This window comes from Protomyctophum bolini (assembly GCF_963924005.1).
Source record: "Protomyctophum bolini genome assembly, chromosome: 7".
NCBI classification, from domain to species: Eukaryota; Metazoa; Chordata; class Actinopteri; order Myctophiformes; family Myctophidae; genus Protomyctophum; species Protomyctophum bolini.
This window is the reverse complement of record NC_137868.1, coordinates 1,046,745-1,066,282: the sequence shown is the minus strand read 5'-3', so window position 1 is coordinate 1,066,282 and position 19,538 is coordinate 1,046,745. Positions and strand designations below refer to the sequence as shown.

At 45.1% G+C, this 19,538-nt stretch overlaps 1 protein-coding gene across 4 annotated transcripts; it reads left to right on the top strand.

Moving 5' to 3' along the window:
- Positions 1-3,215: 3,215 nt before the first annotated feature.
- pomk (protein O-mannose kinase) lies at positions 3,216-18,638 on the top strand. Of its 4 annotated transcripts, none has more exons than XR_013964424.1 (6): positions 3,216-3,362; positions 9,515-9,893; positions 12,400-12,645; positions 16,328-16,471; positions 16,899-17,783; positions 17,827-18,638. XR_013964424.1 is itself a non-coding variant. In XM_080768990.1 (6 exons), the coding sequence occupies exons 2-5, from the start codon at positions 9,576-9,578 to the stop codon at positions 17,295-17,297; spliced, it is 1,107 nt and encodes a 368-aa protein (XP_080625116.1). In that variant the 5' UTR covers positions 3,216-3,362; positions 9,515-9,575; the 3' UTR covers positions 17,298-17,312; positions 17,467-18,638. The 4 variants fall into 4 exon arrangements, 3 of the variants coding, with proteins under 3 accessions (XP_080625116.1, XP_080625115.1, XP_080625114.1); XM_080768990.1 differs by having other exon boundaries at positions 16,899-17,312; positions 17,467-18,638; XM_080768989.1 differs by having other exon boundaries at positions 9,522-9,893; positions 16,899-18,638.
- Positions 18,639-19,538: the final 900 nt, after the last annotated feature.

The window sequence follows — 19,538 nt, the reverse complement described above, 5'->3', positions numbered from 1 at the left end:
ATACAAGGTTTCCACTGGACACACACTGGTCTGATGAACCCATTCTGACCTGAGATCAGATTCTAAAAATGTCAGTCGTTCTTCGAATTTTTCAAAAATAGCAGACCTACAAGCTCGTATCGCGCCACTCGGTGGCGCGATACGAGCTTGTAGATCTGCTATTTTTCAATAGGTAAAGCATAACATGATGCTAACACCAAAATGGGTGCCAGGTCAGAATGGGTTAAAAAAACGTTCGCTCTGACAGAATATTATATTCAAAAGATTTGCGTTACATTTTCACGATTAAAACATTTTGCAGATCTACAAGCTTCGTAGCACGGCACTCTGTGCCAGGCTACGAGCTTGTAGATCTGCTATTCTTCAATAGCTAAAGTGTAACATGATGCTTAAAACAAAAAAAAGGGTTTTTCCTGACCTGAATGGGTTAAGCACACTCATTTGGGGGGTCATTCTGGGGGGCATTTGGGGGTCATTCTGGGGGGCATTTGGGGGTCATTCTGGGGGGTATTTGGGGGTCATTTTGGTGTCATTCTGGGGGGTATTTGGGGGTCATTCTTGGGGTCATTCCTCTAGCATGTGGAGATCTGTGTGGTGTCTTAGTGGTTCCATGTCAAGGACCCCCAAATTGACACTAATTACCCCCGCGGACCCCCATTTATGGACCCCCATAAGAGAAGGACCCCCCAGTTTGACAACCATTAGGCTACAGACCCCAATTTAATGGCATTTCTATCTCTGGGACCCCCATTTATATTATTGTAAAATCAAGTCTGTTTGGTTCCATTTGTACCCTCTCAGAGTTACAGACCCATAAGGGTCCATCTGCTTCTTATACTCTCTATCATTTAGCCGGGGACCCCCTGGAACTCCCTCAAGGACCCCTGGGGGTCCCCGGACCCTCCCCGGACCCTCTGGAACTCCCTCAAGGACCACTGGGGGTCCCCGGACCCCACTTTGGGAACCCACTTTGGTCTAATCTAATGCGCTGGTTCCCACACTGTGGGTCGGGACACATTTGTGGGTCACAGACACATTTTTATGGGTCACTTTATTTTTAGTTTTGTTTTAATTTTAATTTATTTTTTCCAAATCATTAAAAAAAAGAAAAAAAAATCCCAGTAAAATAAAAATCATGAAATAAAAAAAACGAAATCCAATGTTTCTTTTATATATATTTTTTATCCCACGATTTTGTAACCCATTTTTCACCCCTGTGCCAATCATCTACTGTGATCCTGGGCTCTACACACCCTCCGCCAACCTGGGGAGAGCAACGGACTTAACTCATGCTCCCTTCATGCCTGAGTGTCCAAGTTGCTCCTTTACAACCTGACAGGGGGGAGTTTCCCTGGTTGGACGTAGCGCGTGGAAGGAACACGTTATTCCAACCAGTTCCATTCCCCTCCATCAGGCGCCCCGGCTGGCCAGGGGGAGGCAGTTTAGTGACCAGGATTACTGCATGTTTTTGTGAGGGTACCTACCCTAGGGGACACGGGGAGAACATGTGAGGGTACCTACCCTAGGGGACACGGGGAGAACATGTGAGGGTACCTACCCTAGGGGACACGGGGAGAACATGTGAGGGTACCTACCCTAGGGGACACGGGGAGAACATGTGAGGGTACCTACCCTAGGGGACACGGGTTAACATGTGAGGGTACCTACCCTAGGGGACACGGGGAGAACATGTGAGGGTACCTACCCTAGGGGACACGGGGAGAACATGTGAGGGTACCTACCCTAGGGGACACGGGGAGAACATGTGAAGGTACCTACCCTAGGTGGGAGGAGACACCTTTACAAACACCTTTAGGAGACACCTTTACAAACACCTACAGGAGGGAGTGAAAGCAGAACGTCATCATTATGAAAACAACAGGCTAAATGCCATCGACAATGAAAGGAGAATTTACGTCATATGTGGCTGAGCAAATCGGCTCTTCTGTGTATATAATTCTATGTAAATAATTCTATGTAAATAATTCTATGTATATTATTCTCGTTAATATAATAATAACATTAGGTAGACAAATTAAGTCATGAGGAAGTATATTCATTTATGATCAGAGCGCCCCTCACTTCACACAGGTGTGATTTTTTTGTCTTATGTTTGCCATGTGCTCGGAGCCCCTGGAACTCCCACAAGGACCCCTGGGGGTCCCCGGGGCCCCTGGAACTCCCACAAGGACCCCTGGGGGTCCCCGGGGCCCCTGGAACTCCCACAAGGACCACTTGGACCCGGTTCCCAAGTGCTGCTGTATCAAAGACTGGACAGACATGAAGTTCCTCCTTTCTCCACCAGGGGGCAGCGTTGGACCTTTAATCAGAACCCCTGCTACATGCATACATGTCAGCCGGGGTCCACCCCGTACGGGGACCCCCTGGGGTCCTTGAGGGAGTCCCAGGGGGTCCCCAGCTAAGTGTTGCTTTGGAACCAAATGGACCCTTAATGTGTCCCATGGGGTCTGTGGTCCATTTGGTTTCATTTGTAGGCCTACACTCTCAGAGAATTAACAATGACTTTACAATATAAATTGGGGGTCCCAGAGACAGAAATGCCTTGAAATTAAACGGGTTGAGAATCACTGCTATATAGAGCCTCTCAGAGGGGGTCCCTGGCATGTATTTAAAACCTTAATTATCTCAGAGGGGGTCATGTATTTTCAAATGGGGGGTCCGGGGGGATAATTAGTGTCAATTTAATTTGAGCGTCCAATCTACATGAAATACGTTGAGAATTAGGCTATGTGTGCTAAATATTAAATTAAATATCAAAAATATTCTTTACACATTTGAAGAGTTGAATTGAAACCCTACATTCTGCACAGTGCTGCTAGCCTACAACTACTTTTTACTTATTACATTTTTGAATTCTGGACTTTTTCTTTTCTTTTCGAAGAACTTTTAGATTACAGTAAAAATACTAATGAACACATGAATGAATAAATGAACTGATGAACGCATGAATGAATAAATGAACTGATGAACGCATGAATGAATAAATTAACTGATGAACGCATGAATGAATAAATGAACTAATGAACACACACACACACACACACACACACACACACACACACACACACACACACACACACACACACACACACACACACATACACATACTTTTATTGTGATGGAGCTCGACCCGACCGGAAGTGTTCCTGGTTGAACAACAGTGTGTGCTTTACGACGTTTCCGTTTCCGGGGGTTTCCAGTTTGTTTATATCTCCACACGTGAATGTTTTGTGTTTTTAATCTGACGTAAATGCTTTTAATATCGTCTCAGACGTAGTCTAGTGTTTGCTGTGTGGAACCTGCAGCGTTCTGTCGTCATGTGAACGGTCCGGAACCACAAGGTATGTCTATGTTGTACAACAACAGTGTTGATTTCGTCAACTAATACGAAACATGCATGTTCGCCGACTATACCTTTTGTCACTGACGAAAACTAAGTGGAAACTACATGAAAACTAAGCTGTGGCGACTGAAACCAAGAGTAAATAAATATGCTGACGATTTCGTCAATGCTTTTTGATTGATTGAAGTATTTGTGAACAGTTTTCAGAATTACACTACAGTACATTTCGAGCACAACAACTAAAGACTGTTAACTGTGAGTGGACGACAGCATAAAGCATTACACTTGATTGTTTATTGTTTATTGTTTATTAGCTTTTGCCTTGACAAAAGCTAGTCTTCCTGGGGGGTCCGACACAGACAAACATTTAACATTTAACAAAGGCAATACTTACAATTGTTTACAAACACTAACTCAAAATAAAAAATAAAATAAAAAAACATAGGAGAAATTAAAAAACAAAGAAAAACATAGCAAAAATCACTTAAAAAAATGTATACATCCTGCTACCCTAATAGACAGGGGTACATGAGCACCTGGCCGTTCATTCGTGCTCTATCTCCGACCAAGCCACACTTCCACCACACATCTCTCTATGCAAAATAAAACCTGCACACTCCCACAAAAGACATAGACTACATTGCATTCGCCAAAAATGTCTTCTTTACTGTTTAAATATTAATTTTCTGAAACACGCTATTCTTGCTCAACCTCAACAGCCTACGTCAGAATCGTCATGTTGGCGTCTACTACGCCAACTACGTTCACTTAATGGGGCCAGTCCTTCACAGTGACACACGCGTTAGATCAACCACGCGACCGGGATGGTTTCTACCCCTCAATGTCGTGCCTACTCTACACTGCCATCAAGGCCCCTCCCCCTTTCACTGCTCCTGTGTGTGACCTGTGAACTACTCTCTGACTGCACTGTGGCTTGATTTATATGTGCGAGGTTGAAATGTAATGCACATAAATTAATTATAGGTCCAGCAAGCAAATCATGATTGTCTGTTTGTGCTCAATAGGTCACCATCACATTCCGATTTTAGGTGTTGTGTTTTCTATGACATTTATTTGGGCCAGTAGTTTCATATCTATCCTTTTTCCGACCAACACAGAACATGCTAACGGTGTTAGCGCGTTAGCATCCATCTTGCTTTTCATTTATATGTGCGAGGTGGAAATGTAATGCACATAAATTAATTATAGGTCCAGCAAGCAAATCATGATTGTCTGTTTGTGCTCAATAGGTCACCATCACATTCCGATTTTAGGTGTTGTGTTTTGTATGACACTTTGGCCAGTAGTTTCATATCTATCCTTTTTCCTTTGACCAACACAGACCATGCTAACGGTGTTAGCGCGTTAGCATCACACAGCTTACAGCGTCAGTGTTGCATGAATACTTTCAACCATGACAATGCCGACTACTTTTGCTACACACACTTCCCAAGGATTATGGAGATGTCTTTATTTTTTTTTTAAGGTTGAGAAATGAAATAATTATGGTCGTTTCTAATCTCAGCATTTCACAAGAGAAAGACGTGGATGCCTTTCGCTGCGCTGTTGGCGTTGCCATGTCTCATAGAAACAAGTAAATAGGTCTTTAAAAAGAATCCCAAAACAAGCGCATATAACAGGGGTCTGTAACCTATTTTAAATGAAGTGCCATGTTTTTATTTTCTAGATAGTGAGTCAGCCACAAGCTCACATCACAACAATAATCCATGTAATAATCACAATAACAATACTAATAATAATCCTGCTACCCTAATAGACAGGGGTACATAAGCACAGTGGCCGTTTATCCAACAGCTTTCTCCGACCGAACCACACTTTTACCACACATCTCTATATGCAAAATAAATTCGGCACACTCCCAGAATACATATAGGCTACATTTAATTGAAAGAAATGTCTTAATTACTCTATAAATATTGTTTTACATCACCACACGATCCCATGGGACAACTTTCTGTGACGTCAAAATCGTCATGTTTGCCAAACTCTCCACCAGCACAGAGCCTCCTCCCCCTTTCACTGCTCCTCTGTGCTGTGTGTGACCGACCCACTGTACTACTAAACGGACTCGCCCACTCTACAAACAACAACAACGTGAACAACAAAGTGAACAAACAAGACTCATGCTTGCCACCGCCAACAACTGGACTGGAATACATCATGCCACGACGAAAACGCTCCGCACTTTCTCAATACACGCCACACGCCAAACGTTTGCGAGCCAGTCACGCAAAAGAAACCAAAACAGGTCATTACAGCATGTTGCATGCGTGTGCTTCTCAGCTTCTCCAAACATTTGCCTGTGCGTGCTTCTGTGCGTGCTTAATCATTTGCACGCCCGTGCATCGTTTGTTCTTTCTGTGCTTTTCCCAAATCACATCGTGTGTGTGTGTGTGTGTGTGTGTGTGTGGGGGGTGTGTGTCGCGTCGCCCTCCAACTGCAATTGCGAGTGTGCGCTGTGTACTACTGAGTTTAAAAACACAGCTGAAACATGAAGTGGAGTCTGTCCAACGACGTCGAGTCTGTGGGGCCTATATGAAGAATTAAATAGCCCCTTTTAGCCCCCATGAGGATTTTCGTGGACATTTTATATTAACATTACAGATTTTCTGGGAATTATTGACACTCTGTGACTCTGTCACAGACTGCATACTAGCGTATTTACACATGCTCTGGAATTCCGCCGGCTGTTCAGAGGTGTTAAAAGTACTCAAATGCTAATCGGGTTTCTTTTGTTTTCACCTAGCCAGGTATTATATGCCTACAGTAGGCTACAGTGCCCATAGGCGGCGGGTGTGTAAGGCAGCAACACTGACACTTTCAGCGGAGTGACTCGAGAAAAGACCCATATCGTCCAAAATAGGCTAATCAGTCGTTGTCTGTGTATAGGCTAATTCATTGGTAAAAGTATGCTAAATAACTCAATTTTAGACCATTTGGGAAATAAATCCGCGGCGGAAAGTACAATGTGCATGCACACAATATGTAAATAAATAAATGTGTTACATTTTCTTGCATAAACACAAAGAGCTGTTTCCATAACTGCACAAATTATTGCACATAACATGAGTAGCTGTTATAATAACATAATAACATAACACGAGTAGCTCTTTGCCTGCCTGCCTGTCTGTCTGTCCATGAGTAGTTATTTGTCTGTCTGTCAATGAGTAGCTGTCTTACTGTCTGCCTGTCTATGAGTAGCTGTCTGCCTGCCTGTCTATGAGTAGCTGTCTGCCTGCCTGCCTGTCCAATTGTCCATGAGTAGCTGTCTGTCTGCCTGTCTGAGTAGCTGTCTGCCTGCCTGCCTAATTGTCCATGAGTAGCTGTCTGTCTGCCTGTCTATGAGTAGCTGTCTGCCTGCCTGCCTGCCTAATTGTCCATGAGTAGCTGTCTGTCTGCCTGTCTATGAGTAGCTGTCTGCCTTCCTGCCTGTCCAATTGTCCATGAGTAGCTGTCTGTCTGTCTATGAGTAGCTGTCTGCCTGTCCAATTGTCCATGAGTAGCTGTCTGTCTGTCTATGAGTAGCTGTCTGCCTTCCTGCCTGTCCAATTGTCCATGAGTAGCTGTCTGTCTGTCTATGAGTAGCTGTCTGCCTTCCTGCCTGTCCAATTGTCCATGAGTAGCTGTCTGTCTGCCTGTCTATGAGTAGCTGTCTGCCTGCCTGCCTGTCCAATTCTCCATGAGTAGCTGTCTGTCTGCCTGTCTATGAGTAGCTGTCTGTCTGCCTGCCTGCCTGTCCAATTCTCCATGAGTAGCTGTCTGTCTGCCTGTCTATGAGTAGCTGTCTGCCTGCCTGTCCAATTCTCCATGAGTAGCTGTCTGTCTGCCTGTCTATGAGTAGCTGTCTGACTGCCTGCCTGTCCAATTATCCATGAGTAGCTGTCTGTCTGCCTGTCTATGAGTAGCTGTCTGCCTGCCTGCCAGCCAGCAAGTTGGTTAACAGAAAATAAATTGTTATGGCTGAGTAAAATAAAATACAATAAACACAATTTGCCTGAAAATAGATTACCCAGCTATGACCTTTTTCATGAAAAAAATGTAGTAGTGATATGGCTGACTGAGTAAAATAAAACAATCTACCTGAAAATAGATAGCTATAAGTGAAGAACTATTAATGGCAGCTGGGTTTCATCATTCAAATAAAATAGAATTCTGTCCGTTTAGCTATAAAATTATGTCAGGGAATAGGGATACACAGTATATGTCTTTCATTTGCATTGCATCTCCCCCCCCCCCCCCGCCCCAAGCTTTTATTTTCGTTCGAGTAATAGTACAACTCTAATAGTATTACTTATAATAATGTAATTAAAGATAACTTCATTCAGATTTATTTATTTTTATTTCATTTTCCAGATTTTTTTTTTCTTCTTTTTTTTTAGACTTTCATTGGTGGGCCAGTCATAATGGTCCCGCGGGCCTGATGTGGCCCGCGGGCCTGAGGTTGAGTATCACTGCTGTAGCCTACCCAAAGTACCAGTGAAAACATCAACTTATTTTTTCCCACCGCTGTGGGGGGGGGCCTGCGGGGAGGCGGGGCTGCGGGTAGCCCCCATGAGGATCATCAGAACTATTCGGTTCTGAGTCTGTCAACTCCCGCAATTTCCTTCTTCCCATATTGCGCTGCAACGACACTAGGATTGAGCCCCCCGAAGGGGGGCGAAATTCTAGTTTGAATTATTATTTTCCCAGGCTTACTGCAGTATGGTTTACATATTAAAGGTGTTCTTTTAACTTGATTTTAAAGATGAATTTTGTATTAGTATTGGTTATACACTTTGGTAGTGCATTCCAACCTATTACTGCTCTATAGATAATAGAAGATTTAAGAATATTTGTTCTTGGTTTAAGTGCCACCAAAACACCCAAACTGGCTTGTCTAGTCATATGGTTATGTTCGTATATCTTACATGTGCTACCTGTTCAAAGAAATACTGTGGTGTTTTTTGTCCATTAATACATTTCTGAAAAAACGTAAGAATACGTGAATGTAATCTATTCTCAACAGTAAAGGTCATTACACACTGGCGAATTGGCGACGCGATATATTCGTGCGAATAATTCGCATTTAAAAAAAACAAAACAATTGAAGTCCATGCAAGCTTCCACATCAGTGGCGAAAATGCGACCGTTTTCGCTCTTTATTTGTTCGCTCTGGTGTCGTATTTTGCAGAGATTCGCAGGCGAACTGCAGCATTTTCAGATCGCTTATTCGCATCGCGTCGCTAATTCGCCAGTGTGTAATGACCTTTAGCCATGATAGATTTCTGTGCATTTCTGCAATGTGTGTCCTGTTGGAGCAGCGGGGAGCTAATCTGGCAGCTTTGTTTTGAGCTATTTGTAATTTATGTATGTCTGTTTGTGTAGCCGATTGACCAAATGACTGGGCAATACCAGGGGGGCAGTCAGACAGATATTTAACCAGGGGGGCAGTCAGACAGATATTTTGTGAAGCCACTACTAAGGAAATGAAAGTTCATATAATGGCCTGTTGTGGCGCTGTCTGTCATTGGGCCCAGAAAACCCCATAGCCCCATAGAGTAATGTATTTGGGCCCAACTTCACCTAGACTGTATTACCTTAATAAACATGGTCATGAATACTTGCTGCTTCCAGTCACTAGTTCTGTTTAAAGTCTCATTTCTCATGTCATAATATTCTTTTTGGAAAATTATGGTCCCATTTATAAAAATTATGACCATAAAGTCGCGCATGTTCTGAGGGGCGTGGCCACCGTTACAGTCTATGAACGGGATCCCCCACCCACTCGAGTCAAAATAAAAACCAACGGAGAAGAAGGGGGGGGAAGTCCCGCCTCGTTGTCTGGGCCAGCCAATGGGCCAGCTGGGCCATTGGCCATGAATTGAATGCACTCATGTTATTTCAAAACAAATTCCTATGTGTGTATACACAAATGGCAAATAAAGGTATCTGAATCTGAATCTGAAATGGGCCAGCTGGGCCCAAACGGATCTAGAAAATGGCGATTCACACTGTCAAGGACTGACAGGCTTCATTTTACGTTCGTTCATGTTAGACCCGCGGAACGCTTTGTCCATATTTTTTTTACAGTCTATGGACAATACTCAAGATGTGATGATAACACTAGAGCTCGAATTACTGCTTTCCTAGTGTTTAGTGTTTCTCACAGAGAGAGAGAGAGAGAGACACCGAGCCCCAGTGGGAGAGCATCATGGGCGAGGGCAGACGGAGCGGCGTAGCGACCCGCAGCGTCCCCGTGGTGTGCGTGTGTCTCGCCGCTCTGCTGTCGGCCAACGTGCTGCTCTACGTCTACCTGGACTCGCTGTACCAGAGCGAGCAGACGCAGCGCTACGCCGTCTCCCCGCACGACCACCACGACCACCACGACCCCGCCGCCGCCGCCAACGCCTGTCCCGCGGGCCACTTCAAAATGGCCGCCATGAAGAACTGCTCCCCCTGGCTGCAGTGTGCGCACATCGCCGCCGACGTGCGCAAGCTGAGGCTGATCGGCGAGGGAGCCGTGAAGCAGGTACAAATAATAATAATAATTATTATTATTTTATTACATTTTTATCCCACGATTTTGTAACCCATTTTTCACCCCTGTGTCAATCATCTAATGTGATCCTGGGCTCTACACACCCTCCGCCAACCTAGTCCCCATATATGGGGGACAAGGGGAGACCAACCTAGTCCCCATATACGGGGGACAAGGGGAGAGCAACCTAGTCCCCATATATGGGGGACAAGGGGAGACCAACCTAGTCCCCATATACGGGGGACAAGGGGAGAGCAACCTAGTCCCCATATATGGGGGACAAGGGGAGACCAACCTAGTCCCCATATACGGGGGACAAGGGGAGAGCAACCTAGTCCCCATATATGGGGGACAAGGGGAGACCAACCTAGTCCCCATATATGGGGGACAAGGGGAGACCAACCTAGTCCCCATATACGGGGGACAAGGGGAGAGCAACCTAGTCCCCATATATGGGGGACAAGTGGAGACCAACCTAGTCCCCATATATGAGGGACAAGGGGAGAGCAACCTAGTCCCCATATATGGGGGACAAGGGGAGACCAACCTAGTCCCCATATATGGGGGACAAGGGGAGACCAACCTAGTCCCCATATATGGGGGACAAGGGGAGACCAACCTAGTCCCCATATACGGGGGACAAGGGGAGACCAACCTAGTCCCCATATATGGGGGACAAGTGGAGACCAACCTAGTCCCCATATATGAGGGACAAGGGGAGAGCAACCTAGTCCCCATATATGGGGGACAAGGGGAGACCAACCTAGTCCCCATATATGGGGGACAAGGGGAGACCAACCTAGTCCCCATATATGGGGGACAAGGGGAGACCAACCTAGTCCCCATATATGGGGGACAAGGGGAGACCAACCTAGTCCCCATATATGGGGGACAAGGGGAGACCAACCTAGTCCCCATATACGGGGGACAAGGGGAGACCAACCTAGTCCCCATATATGGGGGACAAGGGGAGACCAACCTAGTCCCCATATATGGGGGACAAGGGGAGACCAACCTAGTCCCCATATATGGGGGACAAGGGGAGAGCAACGGACTTGAACTCATGCTTCCTTCATGCCTGAGTGTCCAAGTTGCTCCTTTACACCTGACAGGGGGGAGTTTCCCTGGTTGGACGTAGCGTGTGGAAGGAACACGTTATTCCAACCAGTTCCTTTCCCCTCCATCAGGCGCCCCGGCTGGCCAGGGGGAGGCAGTTTAGGTACAAATAATTAGCGATGCACCGCAATGTTTCGGCCGCCGCAGGAAAATATTCGGCTAAATAAAAATAACAATATGTTATAACAATAACAATAACATTTTCGGCTTATTCGCTTTCGGTTCCGAATAGGCAGAAAATATACCACGAAATAGTCCGTGTAAATGCAATGAATGCATTCAAAAGAGCGGAATAAATGTTGATATGGACCCATAATAGTGATTATTATTTAAGTTAAGTTAAATTACTAAATTACTGATCATTCAAAATCATTAAAAAAAGGTTTCTGAGAATGATTTCACATTCAGATCGGTATGAGCCGTCTGCCCCGCTAAATACTCACTATTACCCATTGACAAAGTAAACGTTTTTCAGACCCGTTTATTTATGCTTAAAAAAAGGCATACAAGACCTTCCATCTTCTTTTCACAATTTCTTCCGTGTTACTTCTGACATTCACTCCTACCCCAGGCCCACAAGGCAAAGAGATCATTTTGAATTACCCTATTGTCACACGTCCAAACATCAATCTTTCATCACATTTAGAGGCCCCTCATCTATGGAACTCCCTATAGATGCTTCACTTAAATCCTCATTATCCTTAGGCCAATATTCAAAAAACATCTAAAGAAATATCTTATTTCTTCCTCTCTGTAGATTACATGTTTTACCTTGATGCGTTATATTTTCTTTTGTGTGTTTGTTGTTGTATTGTTTATTTCTGTTTTTTGTGCAGTCTGTGTTTTTATTTATTTACTGCACAGCTGCCCCCCTTTGCCAACTTGTAGACTGTACTGTTCTTTATGAACTTTTAATCTTTTAAACCAATGACCTCTTCCTTCAGGAAAGGATTCCAAATAAGCCAGCTGGCTTCTTCCCTTCCCTTCCTTGCATTGTATTTTTGTTTCTTTGATATGTTATTGTCTATTTTTTGTACTACATAAATAAATAAACCTAAACCTAAACCTAAGTTTTGCCATAAATCAGGTAGCTTTAAAGGGACACTTCACCCTTTTTGCAAAAAAATACATGTTAATGACGTTTAGAAGCTTTAGAACACTTTCCTGGGGGTCTTTATGTGTGTAATATGTGGTTTTTAGATATTTTAGATTGTAGCAGTGAGCCCAGTGTCTCTGATGTCATGGACACTGGTCTCACTTCCTTCCTGGACTACAATTCCCATAATTATTTGGTGCACTGCTCCTCCTTGTGGATAGGGGGAGAGCTGTCTTACTGAGACAACATGTAGTGATGCCAAAAACAACACTGCTCTCCTCCCAGGTGTTTCTGTCGGAGTGGAGGGGCCACAAGGTGGCGCTGTCCACCCTGTCATCTCCAGAGTACGCGGAGGACTTCCTCCACGGCGCGGCCATGCTGCGGGCTCTCCAGGGCCCCCTGGTGGTGGCGCTGGTGGGCCTGTGTCCGCAGAACCACAGCCTGGTCACCGAGTACCACCCGCTGGGCTCGCTGCTCAACCTGGACTCGGTGCTGGCTCAGGAGAGACACCGGCGCCACGACACCTGGCAGGTAGGGGGCGCCGCCGTGCCGTGACACCTGTGTTGTTGTTTTTTGGCAGCACGTTTCTATATTTTAGTCTTACGGCCAAGCTACACCAGGCAATTTTGCGCGCGTCCGTAATATGCGTTTACTGCGCGCGTACAGTGCGTTTGGATAGGACCAATATATGTCAATCATACCAGCTACACCAGACGCACGGATACCGCGGGCCATCCTACGCGTTCTCTAAAAATAGGATCAGTTCTAATTTCTTTACGTGCGTATAATGCCCCCATGCGCGCGCATCTATATATATCCTCCCGGAAGGTCCCGCACAAACCTGCCGCGCGTCTGACAGATCGATGTAGCCTGCAGGGCATTTGGCTTACACACGCACGGTCCGCGCGTTTAGAGTAAACGCACGAGAAAAGCCTGGTGTAGCTTGGCCGTGAGTCCGCTATAGAGCGTCACAGTCCCTCCCCCTTTCAGAACGACGAGTGGCCCAGGAAATGAATCGCAATGCATTTTTCCCCCATAGGCATTTCTTAAAGTATTTATTTAAAGACGGTTACGCCGCGGACAAAGCCAACTCGGATCGTGACCAAATCATGACATGACGGTTTTGGGGCCGATCAAATCATTAGAACTAAGAAAATAAAGGCAGGAGACACAACACTATTTGTTTTGTTTTTCTTCTTATAAATTATTTGATCGGCCCCCAAAACATTGTGTTCATTGTCTTGATTTGTCACGATCCGAGTTGGCTTTGTCCGCGGCGTAGAACCGTCTTTAAATAAATACTTTAAGAAATGCCTAGGGGGGAAAAATGCATTGGGATTCATTTCCTGGGCCGCTCGTCGTTCTGAAAGGGGGAGGGACTGCCACGCTCTGTAGTCTCTTGAATAGTTATCGTCACCTGGAATGTTTAGTCTAGTTTTAGTCGACTACATGTCATAAGATTTTAGTCGACTAAATCTGCAGGCGATTTAGTTGACTGAAATTTATTTTGGCGGGCCTTGATGCCGTCGTAATGGCTGTTTTTAGATTTGCTGAAAATAGCAGATCTACAAGCTCACAACGCGACTATTTTCAGCATGCAACCAAGTGTAAAATGACTTATGACTGGATCTCTTGTCCACTATAGTCCCTTCCTAACACTTTAGGGAAGGGACTATTTTTATTTGTTGAGGAAATGTCAGTAAATTTAGTCTCAGTTTTAGTCGTCATAGCTTAGTTTTAATTTGGTTTCCATTTAGTTTTCCGTCAGTGAAAAAAGGTTAGTCGACGGAACATTTGTCGCCTTAGTTTTAGTGGATGAAAACGACACTGTGTGACACCTGGCAGGTATAGGGTTAAAACGACACTGTGTGACACCTGGCAGGTATAGGGTTAAAACGACACTGTGTGACACCTGGCAGGTATAGGGTTAAAACGACACTGTGTGACACCTGGCAGGTATAGGGTTAAAACGACACTGTGTGACACCTGGCAGGTATAGGGTTAAAACGACACTGTGTGACACCTGGCAGGTATAGGGTTAAAACGACACTGTGTGACACCTGGCAGGTATAGGGTTAAAACGACACTGTGTGACACCTGGCAGGTATAGGGTTAATAAAATCATGCTAAGGACGTGTATACACGTTATTTCCTTCTTCAGCACTCCTAGACATGTATCACTGTCGTTTACGGCCGGACTAAAGTGTCTCTAAATCTACGGAGCTCTCCATGTCTCTGATCAGAACTCTAAATCTACGGAGCTCTCCATGTCTCTGATCAGAACTCTAAATCTACGGAGCTCTCCATGTCTCTGATCAGAACTCTAAATCTACGGAGCTCTCCATGTCTCTGATCAGAACTCTAAATCTACGGAGCTCTCCATGTCTCTGATCAGAACTCTAAATCTACGGAGCTCTCCATGTCTCTGATCAGAACTCTAAATCTACGGAGCTCTCCATGTCTCTGATCAGAACTCTAAATCTACGGAGCTCTCCATGTCTCTGATCAGAACTCTAAATCTACGGAGCTCTCCATGTCTCTGATCAGAACTCTAAATCTACGGAGCTCTCCATGTCTCTGATCAGAACTCTAAATCTACGGAGCTCTCCATGTCTCTGATCAGAACTCTAAATCTACGGAGCTCTCCATGTCTCTGATCAGAACTCTAAATCTACAGAGCTCTCCATGTCTCTGATCAGAACTCTAAATCTACGGAGCTCTCCATGTCTCTGATCAGAACTCTAAATCTACGGAGCTCTCCATGTCTCTGATCAGAACTCTAAATCTATGGAGCTCTCCATGTCTCTGATCAGAACTCTAAATCTACGGAGCTCTCCATGTCTCTGATCAGAACTCTAAATCTACGGAGCTCTCCATGTCTCTGATCAGAACTCTAAATCTACGGAGCTCTCCATGTCTCTGATCAGAACTCTAAATCTATGGAGCTCTCCATGTCTCTGATCAGAACTCTAAATCTACGGAGCTCTCCATGTCTCTGATCAGAACTCTAAATCTACGGAGCTCTCCATGTCTCTGATCAGAACTCTAAATCTACGGAGCTCTCCATGTCTCTGATCAGAACTCTAAATCTACGGAGCTCTCCATGTCTCTGATCAGAACTCTAAATCTACGGAGCTCTCCATGTCTCTGATCAGAACTCTAAATCTACGGAGCTCTCCATGTCTCTGATCAGAACTCTAAATCTACGGAGCTCTCCATGTCTCTGATCAGAACTCTAAATCTACGGAGCTCTCCATGTCTCTGATCAGAACTCTAAATCTACGGAGCTCTCCATGTCTCTGATCAGAACTCTAAATCTACGGAGCTCTCCATGTCTCTGATCAGAACTCTAAATCTATGGAGCTCTCCATGTCTCTGATCAGAACTCTAAATCTACGGAGCTCTCCATGTCTCTGATCAGAACTCTAAATCTACGGAGCTCTCCATGTCTCTGATCAGAACTCTAAATCTATGGAGCTCTCCATGTCTCTGATCAGAACTCTAAATCTATGGAGCTCTCCATGTCTCTGATCAGAACTCTAAATCTATGGAGCTCTCCATGTCTCTGATCAGAACTCTAAATCTACGGAGCTCTCCATGTCTCTGATCAGAACTCTAAATCTATGGAGCTCTCCATGTCTCTGATCAGAACTCTATATCTATGGAGCTCTCCATGTCTCTGATCAGAACTCTAAATCTATGGAGCTCTCCATGTCTCTGATCAGAACTCTAAATCTACGGATCTCTCCATGTCTCTGATCAGAACTCTAAATCTATGGAGCTCTCCATGTCTCTGATCAGAACTCTAAATCTACGGAGCTCTCCATGTCTCTGATCAGAACTCTAAATCTATGGAGCTCTCCATGTCTCTGATCAGAACTCTAAATCTATGGAGCTCTCCATGTCTCTGATCAGAACTCTAAATCTATGGAGCTCTCCATGTCTCTGATCAGAACTCTAAATCTATGGAGCTCTCCATGTCTCTGATCAGAACTCTAAATCTACGGAGCTCTCCATGTCTCTGATCAGAACTCTAAATCTACGGAGCAGAACCGACTTTTATTCGGCTCTAAAATAGGAGTATGAATCGCGCCTTAAAGAGGCCTAACATAGAAACATTAGGTTTTTTCAAAATAGAATGCTGTCGTTGTTGTTATTATTATTATTATTATTAATAATAACATTGTTATTATTATTATTGTTGTTGTTCCAGGTGCGTCTGCGTCTGGCCGTGGACTATGTGTCTATAATCAGCTTCCTCCACGACAGCCCGGCGGGTCCACGGGTCATGTGTGACTCCAACACCCTGGAGAAGACCCTGTCCCAGTTCCTGCTCACCAGCGACTTCCACCTGGTGGTAGGTATCAGTACTGTTCAATAGAATAGGCACACTGGGTGATCTTTAACCAAAAATGTCTTTTCCTTGTCTGCTATCCCCTCAGGAAGTATTGCATTGCTCTATTATGCACCGTCTCACTTTCAGGGTGTTGTTTAAAACCCATTTTGGGGCGGGAACCCCTTTTGGTGTTAGCGTTACGTTATGCTTTAGCTATTTGAAAAAGCTATGTTTCTATTGCAGATCTACAAGCTCGTAGCTACGAGCTTGTAGATCTGCTATAGAAACATAGCTTTTTCAAGAAAACTGTCAGGATGTTGAAAGACATCTTTAGAATCTGATCTCAGGTCAGAACGGGTTTTATAATTTATTCTATTCTTCTGTGATATGGATCTCCTTCTGCGTCTGAAACAAAGCATTGATTGATTGATTGATTGATAACCGCCAGGTGAACGACCTGGACGCGCTCCCCGAGGTGGACGCGTCGCGCGGCCTCCTGGCTAAATGTGGCCGCCGCGAGCTCAGCGGGGACTTCGTGGCGCCCGAGCAGCTGTGGCCGTTTGGCGGCGAGGAGGAGGGGGAGGAGGGGGGCGTGGCCTTCGCGGACGAGCTGATGCCGGGCTACGACGAGAAGACGGACGTGTGGAAGATCCCGGCGGTGACGCGCCACCTGCTGGGCGGCGTGGGCGGCGGCGACCTGGCGCTCTTCCACCTGTTCCAGGTCCACGCGGAGTGCCGGCGGACGGACCCCGCCGCGCGGCCCGCGGCCCGCCACGTGCTGCGCGTCTACAGGCTGGTCTACGACGACATGCTGCACGGCGGCAGCAGCCCCAGAGACATGCTGTAGTTAGCACGTTAGCACGTTAGCCCCAGGGACATGCTGTAGTTAGCACGTTAGCCCGTTACCCCCAGAGACATGCTGTAGTTAGCACGTTAGCTACGGTACCCACACAGACAGCAACAGCACCAGAGACATGCTGTAGTTAGCACGTTAGCCATGGTCCCCACACAGACAGCAGCAGCCCCAGAGACATGCTGTAGTTAGCACGTTAGCATGTTAGCCCCAGAGACATGCTGTAGTTAGCACGTTAGCCCCAGAGACATGCTGTAGTTAGCACGTTAGCCCCAGAGACATGCTGTAGTTAGCACGTTAGCCCCAGAGACATGCTGTAGTTAGCACGTTAGCATCGTCCCCCAACAGTGGGTTAGAAGAACCCATTTGTGGAGTCGCGGAATTTTTTGTACGGGTCAACTTTTACACTGACACCGTTCTTTAAAGTGTGCGGGAGGAATATATATATATATATATATTTGTTTTGTCAACATGAATGAGGTATTTTTCCCCATTGAGAGGCTGTGAGTTGAACATGAATGAGGTATGTTTCCCCATTGAGAGGCTGTGAGTTGATAACCTGACGCTGCCAGATCCAAAAAGCTTGCTACACAAATTTGTTTCACAGCTTATTTGGATCTGGGATCTCTGAGGGGGTTGAGCTAACACAGATCCGACCCGTACCGAACCAATCAGCGTGAGCTAAGGGCGGGATATGTGCGAAACCGGATGTGAAGCTATATAGACACGTCAATATTATGATTGGTTGTGTTTGCACGCCCACACGGTGATAGACAGACGCTCCCATCCAATCATCTACCATGTATCTTGAAAAAAAGGAACAGCCCCGTCATCGAATTTGCTTCCGCGATCCCAGATCCCAATAAGCTGTTAAACAAATTTGTGTAGCAAGCTTTTTGGATCTGGCAGCGTCAGGTTAGTGAGTTGACACTATGAGAAGAAATATATATATTTTTACATTGTGTTTTTCAGTCGTTCTAAAATGGATGACACCTTAGAGTTACTATTTTGACGGTCACACTGTGACCGATATGTTGTCCATGTGGATAAATGTCAAATAAAAGACTACGTGAAAAGAGTATACTTAATCATAGCATATTTTTGTTCATATACTTATAATAAATAATCTATTTCAACTAGGGATGGCAATTATTGATTAAGTCATTCATTAATAATACAACTTTTATTTGTATAGCACCTTTCATGACATGAAATGCAGCTCAAAGTGCTTTACAGAGCAATGGAGAAAGAAATAAAAGAAAAGCAAGGCATAAAACTTTAAAATAATAGCAGTGATGCAATACAGTGAGGTCATACTGTACTTAACGCCTATAGCCCAACTTTGGGTTATAGGCCACGAACAAGAGCTCTCCAGACATCCCAGTCCATCTTCCATGTGTGGCCAGATCTCTTCACATCTGCATCCAGGTGACGGCGCCAGGTGTTTTGTGGTCTGCCTCTCTCCCTTGTAAGGTAAGGAAAGGTACTATGTTTACCCAGGGTAACTGGACTAAGGAAAGGAAAGGTACTATGTTTACCCAGGGTAACTGGACTAAGGAAAGGAAAGGTACTATGTTTACCCAGGGTAACTGGACTAAGGAAAGGAAAGGTACTATGTTTACCCAGGGTAACTGGACTAAGGAAAGGAAAGGTACTATGTTTACCCAGGGTAACTGGACTAAGGTAAGGAAATGTACTATGTTTACCCTGCAGGGTAACTGGACTAAGGAAAGGAAAGGTACTATGTTTACCCAGGGTAACTGGACTAAAGAAAGGAAAGGTACTATGTTTACCCAGGGTAACTGGACTAAGGAAAGGAAAGGTACTATGTTTACCCAGGGTAACTGGACTAAGGAAAGGAAAGGTACCATGTTTACCCAGGGTAACTGGACTAAAGAAAGGAAAGGTACTATGTTTACCCAGGGTAACTGGACTAAGGAAAGGAAAGGTACCATGTTTACCCAGGGTAACTGGACTAAGGAAAGGAAAGGTACTATGTTTACCCAGGGTAACTGGACTAAGGAAAGGAAAGGTACTATGTTTACCCAGGGTAACTGGACTAAGGAAAGGAAAGGTACTATGTTTACCCAGGGTAACTGGACTAAGGAAAGGAAAGGTACCATGTTTACCCAGGGTAACTGGACTAAGCTCAAGAACTTGTTTACAGCCAGGCCCTGCTCATAGAACATTTCATGGTAGGGGTCGGTTCAATGCCTTGTCCAAAAGGGCACTTCA